At 35.6% G+C, this 21,786-nt stretch overlaps 2 protein-coding genes across 5 annotated transcripts in view; both read left to right on the forward strand.

Moving 5' to 3' along the window:
• tead3a (TEA domain family member 3 a) overlaps positions 1-14,338 on the forward strand; it is a 94,587-nt gene extending 80,249 nt beyond the window's left edge. For all 4 annotated transcript variants that reach the window (XM_056449530.1, XM_056449527.1, XM_056449528.1 and 1 more), the window contains 4 exons: positions 96-269; positions 1,863-2,006; positions 3,026-3,178; positions 7,517-14,338. In XM_056449530.1, the coding sequence (XP_056305505.1) occupies positions 96-269; positions 1,863-2,006; positions 3,026-3,178; positions 7,517-7,630 (585 nt within the window). In that variant the 3' untranslated portion in view covers positions 7,631-14,338. The remainder of the gene's footprint in view (positions 1-95; positions 270-1,862; positions 2,007-3,025; positions 3,179-7,516) is intronic.
• Positions 14,339-16,621: 2,283 nt separating this feature from the next.
• smpd2a (sphingomyelin phosphodiesterase 2a) overlaps positions 16,622-21,786 on the forward strand; it is a 33,589-nt gene continuing 28,424 nt past the window's right edge. The window contains exons 1-2 of the mRNA XM_056449941.1: positions 16,622-16,789; positions 17,045-17,114. Of these exons, the coding sequence (XP_056305916.1) occupies positions 17,065-17,114 (50 nt within the window). The 5' untranslated portion in view covers positions 16,622-16,789; positions 17,045-17,064. The remainder of the gene's footprint in view (positions 16,790-17,044; positions 17,115-21,786) is intronic.

Consider the following 21,786-nt stretch of genomic DNA (forward strand, 5'->3'; position numbering starts at 1 on the left):
ATAAAAACGTACAATATGTGTTTTAATGATCGTGACGCTCCACATATTTGTGTGCAAGATCAATAAAGGTTTCCTCTTGTTGTGTCGCCCCACAGTACAGCAAGCACCTGTTTGTCCACATCGCACAGACAAACCCCTCATATACAGATCCGCTGCTGGAGGCCGTGGACATCCGCCAGATCTACGATAAATTTCCAGAGAAGAAGGGAGGCCTGAAGGAGCTATATGAGAAAGGCCCTCAGAACGCCTTTTTTCTCGTCAAATTCTGGGTCTGTTTATTGAATGCTTTTCCACACACATTGTAAAAATGCAGTGTTCCACACAATCATGCTGGGACAACATGAAGGAATAAAGTGAATGTATTATTTTTTTTACAAATTTAATTGAGCATTAAACTATTAAAGGGCACATAGTTTACCTCTTTTTTATGATTTAATATTAATATTATTGTTCTTCTGAGTGTGCCAGTTTAGGTTCAGTTTAAAACACAATTCAGATTTTTTTATTATAATGTGTTAAAGAGTGTCATGTTGGGGGCGCGTCCACAATTCGCTGATTTAGGATGGTGTTGCTTCACATGTAAATTAGTTTCGGCTTCCCGCCCAACGTAACAAGGGGGCGGGGCCATGAGCTCACCCGCTCTGTGTTTGCAACAGAGGCAGACTGAGAGGAGCAGGAGTGAGAGGATACGCATTCAGTCGTACATGTACGACTCGGACACAGACGAAGCAGAGAGTACAAAATCATTTGTGTCTTTGTACAGTTTTACAGCCAACTGTGTGCTAGTTTCAAGTGCCGAGCTTGTACACAGAAACTAATAATTACGCACACTGAATTAATTTGACTGAGGCACTGGATGTGCCGATCGAAGCTGCGACACGGCACACCAGACACTCTCTGTGGCGCGGCAGAAACATGAAGTGTCCCGAATCATCGCGGCATGCATTTTTGAATTCTAAACATAGGTTTCTATCAGGGCACACACAATGGCGCTTCAAGTCTGCAGTGGGCTGCGGCGCCGATCCGTCGACTTGAGTGTACCCTGATAGAAACCTATGTTTAGAATTCTAAAACGCATGCTAGTTAAGATCACAGGGAGCTTCTGGGATCGCGAGAAATGCAAACGGCTGAAGTATAAGGTAGACTCAATGAGAAGTACACATGTTTGCAAACCTACCTAAAGATACAACCAATAATTCTGATTAGAGCGATAATGTGGAGAATATTGATCTTGTGTTGATCCCAATGAGCCTTGCACCTAAAAATAGAGCAAGGGTGTTCCTTTAGTGATATTGCTTCGACTCACGCTGAAAATGGCGGACGTGAATCAACAAACTGAGGATATGATGACACGCCTGTCAATCAATATTGGTGGGCGGGGGGACCGCACTCCTACGTAAAGTTGCGGTCGGTTTGAAAACCGCTCCAATTGGTCCACCATTTTTTATGTTGTTAAATTGAAAAAAAAGCACTGAGTGTGCTTATATCACCCCAATATGACGGTCTATACACCACACATGCACATATGTCTGTCCAAACAGCTTGAAAAGTAGATTTTTTACCATAGGTGCCCTTTAAGTTGTCACAAAAAACATGTGTAATTTTAAACAACTAGTTTAAACAAACATCAAACAAACTTAATTTTTTTGAGTGCAGACTGTCAAATTTACAATATTGTGTCACTGAAAGCCAACATATTATGTGTTTGTAATCTAATATGACTGTAAACTGTATATAATGTAAACTGTATAATTTTCACAGATACCTTGAAATCAAACATTTTCTGTTAGTTTCTGTTGCTAAAAAGTTTGTCAAACTCTCTTTTTATGTATTTAACTGATGTTTTCTGTCATCTGTTTCAGGCTGATCTGAACAGTAGTAATGTTCAGGATGGCGCAGGCTCTTTCTATGGGGTCAGCAGTCAGTACAGCAGTGCTGAAAACATGACCATCACTGTGTCCACTAAAGTCTGCTCGTTTGGCAAGCAAGTGGTGGAGAAGGTGGAGGTGAGTTCACCGTCTATGATTTTGGTTGTATCCACCTTTTTCCTACACATCATGATACTTCGTGTGAATTATGGGAACTTCCATTAAAATGTATACATTCAGTGAAAAAAAAAAAAAAAAAACTGGGCACAATGAAGGGTTATGGGCCCATTTCACAAGACTGTTATGACACCTTTAACAGTCATGTATTTTAAATCCTTGAAAGTTTTTAATATTTAGTTTTTTTTTAAACGTATGAACGTTTATTTGTATTTATGTATGTACTACATTATCTTTGTGTCAAATTATGCTCGTGTGGGGTGTTTCTGATGCAGTATCTGTGAGCAGGATGTTAATTTTGACATAATTCTTTCTTCTAGCTGCCGTTATCAGTCTCACACAATTGTTGTGATACCACAATCATGCATTTTTTTGTTGTTTTTTTTTATATCATCAAATGGGATTGTAAAAAAAAAAATTTTTTGTACTCTCCCATTCACTGCACACTACGTTTACCCAACTATGACAGCTTCCGCTACTGAGAAACCCAGAAATGTGAAGGGTCCATTAATCTCCTCACAGTTATTCCATCCAACGTTAAAATGCAACTTATTAAAATTTTAACAAATTACTTTACAAATTACTCAAAGCAAGTCTTCCTACAACAATATTACAGATATATATTGAATATGACTGTACTGTAGGAAATACAGAGAGAAAATAAACACAGTGGACTCTTTGGCCACAGATATGCTTGGGATACTAACGCCGCATTAAAATGCAACAAACATGAGTTTATTTTAATGACAGATTAACATAAAACAAAAAGCCAAATATACCTCTCACTTAGTTTTAATTATATATGGATAAACTATAGAATCAGATAAAATTTATAAAAAAATTATTTGTTTGGTTCCCAAACCGGAAGTGCAACCCAAAATTTGAAATGCAGTAGACAAAGTAGAAAAAGGTGGATGTTCATTACATTAGTGGTTTTGTAGAAGAAATCAGCATCTATAGATTGACCTTTTAACCCTCAGACGGAGTATGCGCGTGTGGAGGGCGGGAGGTACGTTTACAGGATCCATCGCTCACCTATGTGTGAATACATGATCAACTTCATCCATAAACTCAAGCACCTGCCCGAGAAATACATGATGAACAGCGTACTGGAGAACTTCACTATACTGCAGGTAAGAGAGGTAGAAGTGACAACATGGCTAGCAACATGCTAACAAAATGTTAGAAATGCATTAATAATACACCATAACAATATCCATTAATTAGCATCTGCCTGTAGCTCATATAATTTACATTCACAGTTGTTTATTTGCACTTTCAAATTGACTTTACAGAACTTGATCTCTCCTATGATAACTTTTAATGTTAAAAATGTAACTCTATAATAAAACATTTTGTTGTATGTGGAAATAGATCCCTACATTCTAAAAACACTATGTTGCTGTAACCCAAAATTGGGTCAAATATGGACAAACCCAAACATTGGGTTAAGAAGTATCATTCAAATTTATCGGAACCAAAGACTATAAAATATCAACAACGTGACAGTGAATGCTTTAAAGGCAAAATGCCTTATGACAGGCACAAACTGTTGCAAAAGACTGCTGAAATTGGAGCCTGGGCATGCACAGAAGGACTGCATGATGGAGCCAGAGGCGGAGCCGCCGAATCAAGCTTCCAACTAAATGCTTGTACGTCAAATCAACCACGCCCCCCCATCTTCTCACTTGACCGCCCATATCTGTACTATAACAAAGGCTTGCTAATGTAAATATAAGCACTTACATTTAAAAACACGTAATAATAAATGATTTAAAAACTGTGTGATGTAAGCTGTTATAATTTTAAAAAAGCAATAGATGTTGGATTGCTGAAATAAACAATCTTTCATACACTCTAGCCTGAGTTAGACTAATATGAGCACAAAAATTTTTTATCTTATAACATATAAACAACACATACATTTTTAGAAACATTTTTATTTTTAATTAGCAATCAACAGGACCCAAAATATACAAACCATAGATGGCGGTTTACGATGCTGGAAAAATCATGCGTTTAAAAGATAAATACAGAAAGATTTCTAAATATCAACAGGATATTTACACATCCTATCCCTGCACTATACAAAATAATCCTAGTCAATTTGTACAATAAACTTTGCAGTATAAATACATCAACTAATGTCTATATGATATAGGTCTATCAGCTGCTGCAACATGGCTTGTATGTTGTTTATCATTTTTTGCCTCCTTTTTCGTTTGGTTTATTCAATGCCTTCATTATATCTGGCAAAGAGGAATTTACATTCATTTTAATGTTTATTAGGAGTTTTCAAATAAAAAGCCAACGGTAAATGATGTATAGAAATAATATATAACATTTACAGCTTTATTTGTTATTTAACATTTAAATAACATTACAGATCATTCTGGAGATCGGCTAACATTAGTTTTGTCTCCCTAATTATTATTTCAGACCTATAAAGAGAATTACTGCTAGATAGCGATCACCTGTATTCTCCCCGTCATGTCTAGGCATGTATCAGCAAACTAATTAAGCCCGATAAAGCCCTGACCTTACCTAATAAACAGTGTTTTATCAGATCCTGTATGTCAGAAAGTAAAGTTTACTGCTGAACTCATTTTATGATGGTAAAATAACACAGAAATGGAATAATAACACTTCAATCTCCTCCCAAGGCTCCGATGTCTCCTTTGAGAAACTGTCAATCAGAACTGTCAATCATGATGACACGCCCCGTTTTTATAGCGTTAAATTACTGCTAAAAACATACTCTTTACAAAAATGAAGATCTGCACCAATATCAACATGATAGCCAGTGCCTTAATTGACCAAAACCATCTTTCGGGACATTTTATTGCAAGTGTAATATATTTTTTTATTTGGGCTCAAGTCTTGTTCTTTAACATGGAGGAGGCGGGCTTTATGACTAGTACTGCAGCCAGCCCCCAGGGGGCGATCTAACGGCCGAGACCTTCACTCAAAAGCAGGCGTGTGGCACATTTGATTGGAACACATTTTTATATGACCCTACGTTAAGCTCATTATCTAGTACCATACTTTACGTAATCAACCAAACAAACATGAAAAAAAAAATGTTGCGGCACGGTGGCTCAGTGGTTAGCACTGATGCCTTACATCAAGAAGGTTGCTATTTTAGGGTTGCTATTATAGTCTCAGCAGGCATTTCTGCATGGAGTTTGCATGTTTTCCCCGTGTTTGCGTAGTGTATGTGTGAATGTGTTGCTTCATGCAGCTTGAAGTGCATCTGCTGTGTAAAACGTATGCTGGATAAGTTGGCGGTTTATTCCGCTATGGCGACCCCAGATGAATTAAGGGAATCATGTAAATATAAAAATGTAAATATGTAAATAAACAGAAGATACCTATAAATCAAAAGGTTTGGGCACTTGTTAAATAATGGACATTTTTACAGTGTATGCTAAACACATTGGTAAATTGCTATACAAAGTAGACACAAGCTAAAACAATTTGATTGAACAATTTGGTAAACATGCTAGCAGAAGGCTTTTCTGATGTAAAAAAAAAAAAGTTATAAGCCAATTACAGAAATTTAAACTAAATGAACTCATCTTATTTTGTGTTTTGTGGAGAGGGGTCTGGATGCAGACCTGGTGCAGTGCAATCATCCAATGCTTTTTAATGCGCTCACTTAACCCCACCCCTAACTCTACCCCTCACAGTGACGTCACTAGCTCCATTGAGTACATTGTGTCTGACATTGCATCACTGAGATATGCAGTCTCAGCTTGCATCATCAAGGCTGCATCTAGATACTATTGGTTTTGTGCTGTTTCATGTTTGAGCATCATCAAATTATGTTTAGCCTCAACTAACCAAAAATGTATCTTTTTTAACTAATTCATATGAGGTAATTTGTATTTAAATTTAAGATTTTTAAAAGGGGCTGTGCCCCCAAACCCCACCCTTAAACCATAAAATCATTGGGGGTTGATGAAATATTAGGGCTTTTCTTTTCTGGATTGCTTTTGAAAACACTGTTGGGTCTAGGGGTGATCGGGTCAATCGCTGCTTTTAAAAACACTATCGGTTGGGTTTAGGGAAGGGCGAGGGTGGAGATATCAGTCAGTCATTCAGTTAGTTGACAGCGGCCTCTGGTGGATGTATGCGAGAACAGCAGGCGCGAATGACACTTCCCAGAGAAATTTGAGATCTGAAAAAGTGTGGCCTTTGGTGGATTTGTGAAAACAAAAACTGCAAAAAAAGTACCTCCTGTGATGTAATTTGTGATTTCCAGAAATGTATATAGAGGTACATATCAATAATGAGCCTGGGTTGACAAAAAAAGGAAGCTGAGGCATTTTCTTTTCAAGCCTGTCATTTTGTGTGCAAGCTCACATTAGTGTCCTTTGTTTAGTCATGAGGCATTAAACATTGGCCATAAGCATGAGCGAAAAGTACACAAGCCTTAACTGTAAAATCTACAGTTCATGTGAATGAATATTTATTGAATTAATGTAATTAATAAAATTAAACAGTGTAATTTTGGATAAATACTGCAATATTTTATTAAAATTTTTGCAAAGAATTGTCAGTTTTGATTTCATGGTGAACTATAATATATACTGTCGATGTCGGAATTATTAGCCCCCCTGAATTATTAAAATAATATATATATATATATATATATATATATATATATATATATATATATATATATATATATATATATATATATTTTTTTTTTTTTTTTTTTTTTTTTTTTAATCCAATTTCTGTTTAACGGAAATACATTTCTAAACATAATAGCTTTAATAACTCATTTCTAATAATTGATTTATTTTATCTTTGCCATGATGACAGTACAACATATTTTACTAGATTTTTTTTCACGGTGCTAGTATTCAGCTTAAAGTGCAATTTAAAGGTGTAATTATGTCAATTAGGCAAGTTAGAGTAATTAGGCAAGTCATTGTATAACAGTAGTTTGCTCTGGAGACAATCGAAAAAATATTGCTTGACGGGGCTAATACTATTGACCTTAAAATGGGTTTTAAAAAATTTAAAACAGATTTTATTCTATCCGAAATAAAACAAAAAGGACTTTCTCCAGAAAAAAAAGTATAGGAAATACTATGAAAATGGGTAACACTTTATTTTGATGGTCCATTTGAATATTAGTAGACTGTATGCATAATATCTGCTGATAGTGCTCCTTCAACAGACGTTTAACTGACTATAAGAAACTTTGTAAGTACATGCCAACTTACACTAACCCTAACCCTAACCCCAATCTAACAGTCTACTGATAATCTAATGAGAATTAGTTGGCATGTAGATGCAATAAAAATTCAACAAACGGACCATCAAAATAGTGTGACCTGAAAATGTCCTTGCTCTGTTAAACATCATTTGGGAAATTTTTGAAAAAGAAGGGCTAATAATTGTGATTTCAACTGTAGTCTTCTGTTAAACTTTCGTGAATATGTTTTTCTCTTTCCCAGGTCGTCACAAACCGAGACACTCAAGAGACTTTGCTCTGCATTGCGTTTGTGTTTGAGGTGTCGACAAGCGACCACGGCGCACAATATCACGTTTACAGACTCGTCAAGGACTGAATGACCGCCGTGCCTAAACACCAAATTAAAAAAAGAGGAAAACTAGACAACCTGAAGCTCAGAAACACAATCATGGACAAAACACATGTGGGGATTTTCTGCACTAGGTTGTGTTGTATATTTAGTCGTGTTCCTTAAAGGAGATGTACTTTCAGGGATAATTCTGTTTCTTCCTTTGTACTTATATATATGCATACACATAAACACACACACACACACACACACACACACACACACACACACGCACACACATTTTTTTTGTGAGATAAAAAGCTGTCGAAAGTCCCTGGTGGGTTAATTTTGATTGTGACCCTTGTTGTGTTTAAGGTACTAAACTCTGAAGGCACAAAGGTCTTTTTTAAAAGTGATTGAGGAAAGGAATGCTGGTTGATACGAGTCTTTTGCTGTTCAGGAACTTAGCGATTGCATATGTTTGCTACCTCTGTTCTTGGACAGATCAAGGCTCAGATTGTGTTGAGGAGGATCCGTGGGTTTTGAGAATAAAAAGGTTTTGTGTAGGAAACAGACACTGAATGTTTGATTTGATAGGAAGTGCAAGTTACAAGAAGGGTTGATGTTACATGAATGTCACACATTTTGGAGGCCTGTTTGCACCAAGAATGATAGCTGTAGAGATAATGATTTGTATGTTATCATTCTCACCAGCGGACAATGATTTATTTTTATTTTTTTGTAAAGCACACCATTTAGTTTTGCTTTGCCATTTTAAGATTTTTATTCACATTATTTAGTGGTTGTTATCTCAGAATAACATTCCAAGGAATGTCGTGACTGACTAATCAGAATCGAGTATATCAGCTGCGTAATAAATAAGGGATAATGTACATCCAGCCAGTTTTCTGTTTAACAATGAAGGGCTTTATTTTGCGAAAGCAATTTACTACAGGTACATTATCTTTCACAATTAGACACAAAACATTGATCTGAGCTGTAATTACTAGCTCTAATTAAACTTAAAGCAGACAGAAAGCAAAAAAGTAGGCTGGATGAAGCCTAACCTAACCTACATATATTTATATTCAGTTGTTTAGTTGCAACATGGCACCAATCAGTCAAGAACACACAAAATGTTGATTTCAGTTGACATTGTTATACTCTGAAAGGTCCACATTGGCTCAGATTTTTTTTTAATCTCTAAAAGGTTTCAGATTGGGTGTCAATGGGGTGAATGAATTTTATTTTCTACTAAGTACTTTAGATTGGCTATCATTAGTCTTTTTTCCCCAAAACAAATATTATTGGATGTCATATTTTTCTAGTAAGATTCTAAATGGCTATCAGTTTATTTGTAAGTTTTAGGGTTTATTTGTATTGCTGTGTTCACACCAGACAAGGCACACACGAAAGAATCATGCTATTTGTGCGTAAATAGAGACGAGAACATTTTTGGTTTACTCGCTTCATTTGCATGTCAAAATCGCTTCATTCGAGTGTCAAATTCACCTCACAATAGATGCGGATTCGCGTCATGGGCAGGGCTTCTGTGACTGTAGCTTCGTTGCTAAATGGTTGATTTTATTGATATAGTAGCTGTGCTTTATGGGCTTTAGGATAGCTGAAAAACAACGTAGATTTGTTCAGCGCCGTGTCTGAGTGCACTAGATCCTTTCAGAGCACCCAGCTCTGTGAGTACATCAACTCCTCCAGAAACTACCTGGATGAGGAGAGCTTTCAGCGGTGCTTCAGACTGAGCTGAGCCCAGTTTGATAAACTGTTGTCTGGTGTCTGCAAGAGGATTTACACTCAGGACACCAACAACAGGCACTACAGTACATCATAATCACTCCCCTACAAGAGCAAGCTCATAATAGGATAACGTGGTGCGAATGCTTGCTGAAGTTCAGATTTTCCAACTCGAATCTCTCGTTAAGTGCGTCAAACGTGCAAAAGCTCAACTCGTGCCGCCTCATTCGTCCGAATCGCATCACAGGATGTCTAATCAAGACTTTGCAGTGACATGCAAATCACTCACGCTTGATGCTTAATCTGCCTCTGGTGTGAACACATAAATAATAGGGTTTCCCAGTACTGGGTTGTGGCTGGATATTTACATATGCTGTAATAGTTGGTGGTTAATTCTGCTGTGGCGACACCTAATAAATAATGGACTAGGCAGAAGGAAAAAGAATGATAAATAAATGTATCAGGATTCTGACTAAATCATTCATTCATTCATTTACAACCGCTTTTCCGGGGCCGGGTCGCAGGGGCAGCAGTCTTAGGAGAGAACCCCAGACTTTCCTCTCCCCAGAGACTTCCTCCAGCTCCTCCGGGGGGATATCAAGGTGTTCCCAGGCCAGCCAAGAGACATAGTCCCTCCAGCATGTCCTGGGTCTTCCCTGAGGCCTCCTCCCGGTGGGACATGCCTGGAACACTTCCCTAGGTAGGTGTCCAGGAAGCATCCGAAACAGATGCCAGAGTCACCCCAGCTGACTTCTCTCAATGTGGAGGAGCAGCGGCTATACTCCGAGGTCCTCCCGGGTGACAGAGCTCCTCACCCTATATATAAGGGTGCGTCCTGCCACCCTGCGAAGGAAACTCATTTTGGCCACTTGTATCCGAGATCTTGTCCTTTCAGACATGACCCAAAGCTCATGACTGTAGGTGAGAGTAGGAATGTAGATTGACCGGTAAATCGAGAGCTTAGCCTTTCGGCTCAGCTCCTTCTTCACCACACTGCTGCCGCTGCAGCCTGTCAATCTCACAATCTGTCAATCTTCCCTCACTCGTAAACAAAACCCCAAGATACTTGAACTCCTCCAACTGGGGTAAGAACTTTCCTCCAATCTGGAGATGGCAAACCACCTTTTTCTGGTGGAGCACCATGGCTTCGAACTTTAAGGTGCTGATTCTCATCCCACCTGCGTCACACTCAGCAGCAAACTTCCCCAGTGCATGCTGAAGTTCCACGTTCGATGAATCCAACAGAACAACATCGTCTGTGAATAACAGAGATAAAATCCTGTGGTCCCCAAACCAGACCCCTCCAGTCCAAGGCTGCGCTTTGAAATTCTGCCCATAAAAATTATCAACAGAATTGGTGACAAAGGGCAGCCCTGTGGGAGCCCAACATGGAAACAAGTCTGACTTAATGCCGGCATTGCAAACCAGACTCCTACTCTGTTCATACAGGGACAAGACGGCCCTAAACAGAGTGCCTCTGAACCCATACTCCCAGAGCAACCCCCACAGAATGCCACGAGGGACACGGTTGAATGCCTTCTCCAAGTCCACAAAACATATGTGGACTGGTTGGGCATACTTCCATGAACCCTCAAGCCCCCTCGTGAGGGTATAGAGCTGGTCCATTGTACCACAGCCTGGACAAAAACCACTTCTGAATAACTATCACTATTTTTCCTCTTTATAAAATAACTCTTATTGGTGTTCAGAGATTTCATATAAAACAATTGAAAATTGTTGTCAATGTTTGTTTGTTTTTTCCATAAAAGGATTCTAATTGACTATCTGTGATTTCGGTTTCATGGTTGATTTGAAATATATTGTTTATCAGCGAGATTATAATTATAGTTTAGTGTTGGATTCTACTATTCTTCTAGAAATATAAACAATTATCAAAGCTTTATTTTCATCATTATTCTTTATAGTTAACATCCTTGGTGTATACAGGTGATTTGGCTTGAATTTCGTGTTTCAGTAAGTGCTAATGTGTGAGCTGTTTCTACCTCCTGCTGTTACATGGATACACAAAAGTGCATTTGGAGCATTTTTACAGCAGACTTTAACCATTTTGCCATAATGATTATTGTGAAAGATGATAAATGCATGGTTTTACTCGACCGCCCTCATTTTGAGTGCCTTATTACTTTTGAGTCAACCTTAGCCATACTGGTGAATGAGCAGGAAAGCTCTGTATATCAGGTAATGCTGTACAAAACAAAGAGACAAATCTGACATTACATAATGAGGTTACAGCGGGACGAATCTAATCTCGGTGTGTAACACTTTGTTTGATTTTTTCAGTGTTTTAATCAAGAACTGTATGCTAATTACGTCATCACTAAAACAAATACAATAAAGTGGGTGCTTGAGTATTTTCCTGAAAAAAAAAACAGTATGTTTTTTAAAAGAAAGATTGTACTTTCATGTAAAATATCTGTTTTTTGTTTGTTTGTTTGTTTTTTTAGTGTGGTAAGACATGCCATTGGTTAAAAGAAGATACTGAACAGCACAAACTGAAATGACCCTTTAATTCCATACCACAATGTGCAGTAAGATCTGGGCTATTCCGATCCATAAGTTCTCAGGTTTTTTTTTTTTTTAGTAATTCAGAAACACTCTTTGTTTGCAATGTTCGTATATACAGCATGTGGAGTTTTGGATTCATCCCAAAAATGAAAATTCTCTCATAAATTACTGTCTCTCATGTGCTTTTAAACATTTATGAGTTTCTTTCTTCTGTTAAACACGAAGAAAGAGATTTTGAAGAATGTTTTCTTCATGTTTAACAGAAGAAAGAAATTTAAACAGGTTCTGAACAAGTAATCAGTGATTATCTTATGACAGAATTCTCATTATTGGGTAAATATCCCTTTAAAACCTGTTTACATGAAGAGCAATAGCTATATTAGTATTCACAATAATGTTCAATTTGTTGTAAATACATGCTGCAGTTTTCTTCTGCTTTGAATGCTTGCGCTCTTTAAATGAGTCTTGATTCTGATTGGCTATCGGTGTGTTTATAACATCGTAATCTAACAGCATTTATTTTTTAATTCAGTGGCTAATTCGTATTAATTTGTACTGCATTTGTACATTTTACAACGATTTGCTGATCCCCCAATGAGACCTTTCACGAAGACTCATTCTGAAAACGTACTGCTATATACATTTTTGGAGAGAGCCAAATACGTCCAAGGAGCAGCTTTTTTACCATTTTTGTTTTCGCGAATCCAGGCCACTGTGTACGCATTTTGAGATCTCAAATTTCTCTTGTGCATGCCATTCATGCCTGCTGTTCTTGCATAAATCCACCAGAGGCCACTGTCGACTGACTGACTGACCGATCGACTGACCTACCCAAACCAGGGCTACATAATACGCTATCTCCAGAAATGTATATAGGTTAAAATGTATACGTTTTCAGAATGAGCCTATGTTAAGGTGGGCCGCACACTGGATGCGCCGCTTGGCGACGCGCCACACCATGCCATGCAGTGCCATTCATTTTAGAATTCTAAGCATAGATTTCTATCAGAGTAAGCACACAGGCGCGGCAAGTCGGCAGCTGTCCACAGTGCCCTGCTACGACTCAGGTCACTATTCATATTTGTGCTGCACTACAGAGCGCCATCTGAATATTTTCATATTAAATAACATTTGAATGTATGCTTCTGGTGTGCTATATTTCCAACTGTCATGTGCGCGTCATGTCACAGCGTTGAGCGGCGCATCCGGTATGCAACCCTCTTTAGTGGTGGGGCTTGGGTACATGCCTTCTTTTCAAAATCTTGTTTTAAATAAATGAAATCCTATGAATTCATATAAATTAGTCATTTTTCTGACAATATGTAAAAATAGTTACGTTTTCTCGTGAAATTGGGATGGTTTACACACCATTTTTAAGTATAAACAGAAATTGTTTGATGCATTTTAACCATTAATTTACAAGCATATTAGGGGTTTAAATTTACATAACTTTGTAAACAGGTTTTAAAGTTTTTGAAAAAATAATGTTAACTCTGTAAAATCGCAAAATATGATTTGCAAAAAAGTGACCTTACGCACATATGTATTATCTATTTGATCAAAAAGTACTGTACGAGCGAGTATTTGACAAACTAAACAACAATAGTGGACTACAGGACCGTTTGTTTGCTGATGCATAGTGTTTTATTATGAAGTGACATCGCCACCTACTGGCCTGGATGTATAATATAGCATTTTAGTCGTTTTCACAGATTTGTCTGAACAGGGATCATTTTAAAATGAAAATGTAATTAATTCAATAATACATTTTTAGGACATAGTGGTTGTAAAGTTAACAAAAACACAGTGTTTTTATAGTTCATCTGAAAGTGATTTAGACTCATTCTTAATATTGTTCCTCATAAAACAATCATCTTCCATACATTTTAAAGACTCAACCTTGGCACGGTGTCGGATATAGTCATTGATATTTAATTGCAATCATATTATTAATTTATGGAATTTATGGTGTTTTGGTACATTTACACATTGCAGGTCAGTGCAATGCATCACGGAAGGCGCGTGGATTTGAATTAGAGGATTGTTTATTTAGTTCTACATTCTGCTTTTGGATGCCAAGCGTATTTCTATTTTTGTAAAATATTCATCTATAATATCTTAACCAAAGAATCAAATGTGAACCGCATCTGCCACAAAACCCAGTCTTGCCTTATTGTGTGCTTCAGGTCTTCTGTAACATTTAAAAAAAAAAAATGTGTTACTGTGTGAGTGTGGATTTCTGTGTGAGAGAAAGAACAAAATAGAAATTAAGTTTGAAATTCAACAAATTGTTTTGTGTATATTTTAAGAATGTTACAGGAAAGGTTTTTATGTCTGTTCTTTTTATCATCTTTATTTTTTGCTTTGTTGGTTTCAATATCATTCTTGTTCTGGTTAATATTAAATAAGGGTTGAGACATCTACAGTGTTTCATCTATTTGCCAATAAAAAGTGACATTGGAGCCCTGGAAGCTAAAATCTTCAAATCTTTGAAATATTTTTGATGTTTGCTATTGCTAAAAACAAGGGTTTCTGAAATCTGTGAACAGATCATTTAACAGGTTTTAATTATGTATTATAATGTTAGGCTGATATTACAAATTCTTGTGCAAAAAAAGTGTAACTTTATTAAAATTACTTTCTTTATTTGCTAAAAAATAATTGGTAAAATTTCCATTTTTTTATTAATTGGTTAAAAATTCCTAACTAACTGGTTATATTTATTTAATTATAAATCATTTTATTATTATTATTACTATTTAAAATGTATTTGTGTATTTTTTATTGTTATTAATAGTAGTAAAAAATATACAATTCTTGAAAAGCAACATTTTTTTTTTGCATATCCTTGTAAAATAATCATTCATTAATTACCAGTTAATAAAGAGTTATTTAAAATGCTCCTAGCTGGAGAGCATTTCAGGGGTGTTTTTATTTACTTATTAAAATTTTTCATTATAAAGCACAAATTTTATAATATTAATAATAATAATAGCAATAACAATTATTATTATTAGTATTATTTCTTATTTTTGGTAGTAGTTTTAAAATGATAATTTTATGATAACAAATTTATAATAACAACAACAACAATTAGAAGAATATTATTATTATTATTATTATTTCTTATTATTTTTAGTAGTAGTAGTTTTATTACAATTTTATGATAAATTTACAATAATAATAATAACTATTATTACTATTTTTATTATTGTTATTATTATTTATTTATATATTTGTTTTTAGTAGTAGTAGTATTGACATTTTGTTCCTGAATTAACCCGAATATCCTGAAAGTAGTCTTGAATCTTGATTTAAGTGTTCAGATATTTATACTGGAAAATACTTGCTTTCTATGTTAACATTAACAGGTTACCACTTTTTATAGTGTACTTACTCATCTCATACAAAATCAACCAAAAATAAATTCTGTTAGCTGTTTTAATTCACACACTGTAAAAACTGCTGAGTTCCATACAACTCCCTCAACACAAAACTATTTAGTTAACTTAATAGTTTTTTATTTTATTCAATTCAGTTCAATTAATATTTATTTCTATAGCACGTTTACAATGTACACTACCGGTCATAGATTTTTTTAAGAAAATTATTCTGTTCATCAAGGCAGCATTTATTAAATGTAAAAAAAAGTTAAATATTTATAACAAAAAAAATAAATAAATAACAGCTTTCTTATTGTATGCAGGTTCAAATGAAATTATTACTCCAGTCATTACTGCTTTTATTACTATTTCCATTAATAATAATAATAATAATAATAATAATAATAATAATAATAATAATAATAATAATTAGTATTAGAGTGATTTCTGAAGGGTCATGAAACTCTAAAGACTGGAGTAATGAAGATGAAATTTTATCTTTAAAATGACTGGAATAAATGATTAAATTAAATTATAAACCACTTTTGAACAGTTATTTTATAATGCAATAACATTTCACAATTTTACAATTTGTACTGTATTTTTGATTAAATAAATGCAGCCTTAGTGAGCAGGAGAAGCTTATTATAAAACATTTAAAAATCCTACTGACCCCAAACTTTTGACCGGTAGTGTAGATAGTGTCAAAGCCGCTTAACATAGAAGTTCTAGTAATCTGAAACTAGTTTTCAGTGAACTGAACATGAAACAATTAAGTTGCCCCCTCCTCCCCCCCCCCCCCCCCCCCCCCCAAAAAAAAAAAAAATCATGTCCAATCATGTCCTTTTAACTCATTTTAAATAAGTAGTTTGAACAAGCAGCAAAAGTAATTTTTGAGAGCATGGTGGATTTTAAATCTATTTTAAAGTGTTAGTGTAAAGTTTACAGGATTTAAGTCTACACACTGAAATGAAATCATTTCCAGCAAATCTTAATGAGCATGGTAATGGTTAAATATATGTCCCTGTTTTCATCCTGTTAATTATAGTGCCATATTGTAAATAATGGATTTAAACAATGTCATAATTAATGAAGTGCCTGAGCATGACCACAGCATATTTATAAAATCCATATATAAAACATACTGAGGATGTATTTTATACAAATAAAGTTAATATAATAATAATAATATCGATATAATTTAGTTTATATGCAGTTCCAGATTTTAAGGCTATAACAAGAGTAACAATAGGAATAAAACACTTCATAAATGTGAAATACACAAACTCACTTACCTGTGAGAATAAACGGGTTAACTAGCCTACATTACCCAGAATGCGCGCTGGCTGTCCTGCGCATGGGCTGGTTTGTGCTGTGTAATGTTAGCTGATACAGTGGACACAGTGGAGGTCATTTGACGAGCCGATGATGATTATTGATCAGTCAGTGAGAGAACACAATCGCGCGCTCACGACGGGAGCGAGTATCGAGCGCGCGTCCGCTGATGTGCGCGCGGAGCATCGACTTAAGTGGCAGGCCCATGCAGGTATTTATTTACACGCCCTCAAATTTGCCTAGATCATATTCTTAATACAAAGTAGCGTGTGACATTATAGGAATACGTGTTGACTCTCAGTGTAAAGCCTTTTAATGTACGAATAAAAAGTCACTGATGAGTTTGAATGTTGTGTGGATTAGTTTAAAGCTCCGCCCCTAGATGCGCGCGCTCGCGAGTGTGGTCGTGTGTCCGTGTGTGTGTTCAGTGGGCTTTAAAGCGCACTTAAATGACTGGCTCTTTCAGGAGCGGACTGAAGCGGCATCATGGCACCACAGCAGCCCGGCAAACTGCGCGTCTTCTCCCTCAACTGCTGGTGAGTTCCAAAAAAAAATTAGGGGAAAATTGTCTTTACTTGTTTAGTTTGGCAGACACGTAGCTCGCTGTGTTTATTTACTTAGTTAATTATGAATGGATTTCTGTATATTTTATGAGTCTGTTGTACACGTCTAAGGTTTTACAGAAGTTTTTTAAATAAAATAGTATTTTTAATCAATGTGTGTGCGTTGGCAAACGAATATTTAGAGTTTGACTTCTCTTATGCAAAGTATTAAAGTAAACTGAACTATATTGTAGTCACTGTAATTGTATAAATACTGTAAATGAAACATTAATTAAATGTTTAGAAAATGTTTATTGTTAAATTAATTCATTTTTAAAATACCAGTTGTTTGTTTTATTTAATGATATAATATGGGTCCTTAACCCTTTAACTACCCCATCAAGAAAAAAATGGATTGCATTTCTAAACACCTAACACTCCTTAACACCCTCAATGCACTTTTTTTTTTTCAACACATCCCATTATTTCTAAAATAACCTCTACCAAATGGTAGATATGACGGTTTGAGTGTGTGATATATATTTATATATATATATAGATATGTCGGCTTGTATATGTCATATACTGAAGTGTAAGACCAATTGATTTAAAACAAAAAATATTAAAAATAATTGTTTTTGAATACTAAGTCACCTTTATTTTTTGAAGTATGCCATAAAATATTTCAGATTCTCATTTAACATGTTTACAATAAAACCAAAATCAAATGTAGTAGTGCAACAGGATTATGTTTGTTTGATTTTTTTTTTTTTTTTTTTGTAAATCAACAATGCTGTGTAGTGTAAACTATTATTTAAAACAGTCATTCTGTAAATTGCTTTAACATTCATTTTTTTAAAACTGTAAAAACATGGTCAACCGTTTGGTAGTGCAGGCAGTCAAATTTCAGTGGTCCTTTATACATTTACAGTTAAGCACAATAATGTATTTTCACACACACAAAAAAAAAACAATACAACAAAACAATATGTTAACATCCTATTATCATATAAAATGTTTTCCAACATTCAAAATAACATACTGTTGTTACAGTGGTTAAACAGCATTTAAAGAAAATGTCATTTGGTCAACAAAGTGAAAAATAACAAATATTTACTCCACCAAGGTTTAATTATGGATATTGTGTGGTTCAATAATCTATACAAACATTTCAGCATTTTTTTATGCTAGAATGCTGAAAACATATTTTAATTTTGGGGTTTTTTTTGTCAGTATTCAGAAAACTAATAATCCAAATATTTTAAGGCCTGGAAACCATTATTTAGATTTTTTGTATTAGTTTTAGTCAAAAATCCTTAAAGAATTATTATTATTATTTTTATTATTCAACAGTAATTAGATATTTATTAATTGTGTTTACTTTTTACCCTGTTTTGTAGCATAATTTACACAAGCAACCTAGAAAACATGTCATTTGAAACTACTAAAAAAGTAATTTTGTTAACTTTTCAATATGAAAAGACCATCCACATGTCAAGACCATCCCCCATCAGAAAGAGAGAGAGAGAGAGAGAGAGAGAGAGAGAGAGAGAGAGAGAGAGAGAGAGAGAGAGAGAGAGAGAGAGAGAGAGAGAGAGAGAGCTCCCAACTTTTAATGAAGCGCAATTCCAAAATATTGTGTGGTTTCATTGCTAAAATAATTTGTATTTACACTTACTTTTAAGGTGCCCTTGTTACAGTGTAACTACTCATTTACCTACTGGTAGTACATAATATTATTAAATTCAATTCAATTAATGTTTATTTATATAGAGCTTTTTACAATGTAGATTGTGTCAAAGCAGCTTAACATAGTTTTAGTAAAGTCCAGATTTCAGAGTTTAAGTTCAGTTCAGTTTAGTTCAGTGTGGTTTAAATATCACGATGGTGGTTAACGTGGTTTCAATTTCATTATGTACTTACTATATTGGTTATGGATAGAATGCAGATTGAGATTAGTGTTATTTGCATGTAATCCTGCATAATTCATGGTATTACCACGGGAATGTGTAAAGGACACCTTAAAATAAAGCGTTCATTTATTTTCAAGTCCTCAGTTTTTGGACACAGTGCGACACCAAAAACCCTTTCTAGATATACTAAACACCACTACAGATCTCTGCACCTGACACATGTGATGTTAAGTCATTTTCAGTCTCTGAGCATTAGCTGCTGCTCAGTCTCTGATGTGAGTGTGAAGGTGAAGCACATGAGTCTGCAGTGGTCACATGACAAGTGGTGTGGGCCTCCACTCTGCACTGTCAGCACCACCATCCAAAACAACACACCAAACTCCAGCACAGACGTAATCTAGCGCACAGCTGAGACTGAAAATGTGGTTTTCAATACTTCCTCTGATTTAGACGACACAGCAGAACATTAAAAGCATGCATGTGATGTCACATGAACTGAGAGACGATGGGGTCAGCACTGTGAAGCTGAACAAGGAAATTTATTGAAATGACATGACTTTGCCTCTCTTAAATATGTAAAAAGTCCATTGTACTTAATAGAAACAAGATGATTTACATTTTATTGTCTTAAGCTGAGCTTAAAATTACTGACTTTTTCAACCCAAAATTAAAATTCTGTTATTAATTATTTAACTTCATGCGCATGCAATCCCATGAGACCTCCATTCATCTTCAGACAATTAAGATCTTTTTTTAATGCAATCTGAGAGCTCTCTGACCCTCCAATTGACAGCACTGGTCCAGAGACATTCAACATCCAGAAAAGAAACAAAAATGTTACTTCAATGGTTCAACAGTAATCTTACAAAATTCCAAGAACACTTTTGCGCCTCAAAAACTGTAGATTTGACTCGGTTTGTCTTTAGTCACTGGCCGCTTTATTAGGTACACCTCTCCAACTGCTCATTAACGCAAATTTCCAAGCAGCCATTTACATGGCAGCAACTCAATGCATTTAGGCATGTAGACATGGTCAAGAAGATCTGCTGCAGTTCAAACTGAGCATCAGAATGTGAAAGAAAGATGATTTAAGGGACTTAGGTGGTCAGAGTATTTCAGAAACTGCTGATCTACTGGTATTTTCAGGCACAACCATCTCTAGGGTTTACAGAAAATGGTCCGAAAAAATGCAAATATCCAGTGAGCGGCAGTTCTGTGGGCGCAAATGCATTGTTGATGCCAGAGGAGAATGGCCAAACTGGTTTGAGCTGATAGAGAGGCAACAGTAACTCAAATAACCACTCGTTACAGCCGAGGTCTGCAGAAGAGCATATCTGAATGCACAACATGCTGAACTTTGAGGCAGATGGGCTACAGCAGCAGAAGTCCACATCGGGTGCCACTCCTGTCAGCTAACAATAAGAAACTGAGGCTACAATTCACACTGGCTCACCAAAATTGGACAATAGAAGAGTGAAAAAACGTTGCCTGGTCTGATGAGTCTCAATTTCTGCTGCAACATTCAAATGGTAGGGTCAGAATTTATCATCAACAACATGAAAGCATGGATCACCGTGCCTTGTATCAACAATTCAAGCTGGTGGTGGTGGTGTAATGGTTTTGGCCGGGATTTTTTCTTGGCACACTTTGGGCCCACTAGTACCAATTGAGCATTGTGTCAATGCCACAGCCTACATTTCAGGGGGTTCCAGCACAACATTTCTTGTTCCGCCACAAATTAAGCCCTGGTTTAAACTTAAATAACCTATTATACAAAAAATAATTTTTACAAGTGGTTTAAACACAGGTGCATGGTAACAGTTTGTGAGTATAACCCGCTTCTAATGATAAACATTGTATTTTTATTTTTATAAATCACACTTTATAAAAACATAAAATGATAAAAAAAAAACTCTTTGATTGGCATTTTTCTTTTGTACATGTCATTAGATGGGGAAAGCCATAAGTGACAATCTCTCTCGCATTAGCATAGGGCATTAGTATTGTTATTGAGTCTTACACACAGGCATTTGTAGCTCCACCCTCTTTTGAAAAGAGGGCTGGGAGCACGATCTCATTTGAATTTAAAGCGACAGTCACCAAAATGGCACAATTAGGATCAAAGCCTAAAAGGGGCAGTTTCAAAGAGTTATAAAACATTATTCTTGGGGAATGTGAGCTGAAACTTCACATGCACACTCTAGGGATATCGAACACTTATTTTACATCTTGTAAAAAGTGGCATTATAGATCACCTTTAAAAGGGTATAAGACACACATCCTACAAAGACATTTAAAAGGTGCATCTCCAACTTGGTGCACCCATTCACAAATTACCAACACCTGAGAATTCTGACTCACATCATGATAATGATTCATTAACAGGAGTTATCTGCACAACGCACAATCATCCAATTAAAGTGATTCCATATCAAATTATCACACAAAAAAGTAGCCAAAAAAAAAAAAAAAAAGCAATCTGACAGCAAATTTTTCAGTTAAAGATACTCATTCTTGGAAAAAAAAAGAGTTACATTAACACATGCTATTGCTAACTAACATGTGAAAATTATGCAAACAATCTGCACAAAGCTTTTTATTCAATATTGCAATTGAATTGTAATTACCAATTGTAATAAGTACCACACCACACATCATAAACATGCTGTTGTTGTTGTATATACAAAATGAATCTAAGTTCTGCTTGCTTAAAAGTTAATTTCCTCAATGTTTTGAGGCAATAAGTTTCCAGA

Source organism: Danio aesculapii, chromosome 23 (genome assembly GCF_903798145.1).
Source record: "Danio aesculapii chromosome 23, fDanAes4.1, whole genome shotgun sequence".
Lineage (NCBI taxonomy): Eukaryota > Metazoa > Chordata > Actinopteri > Cypriniformes > Danionidae > Danio > Danio aesculapii.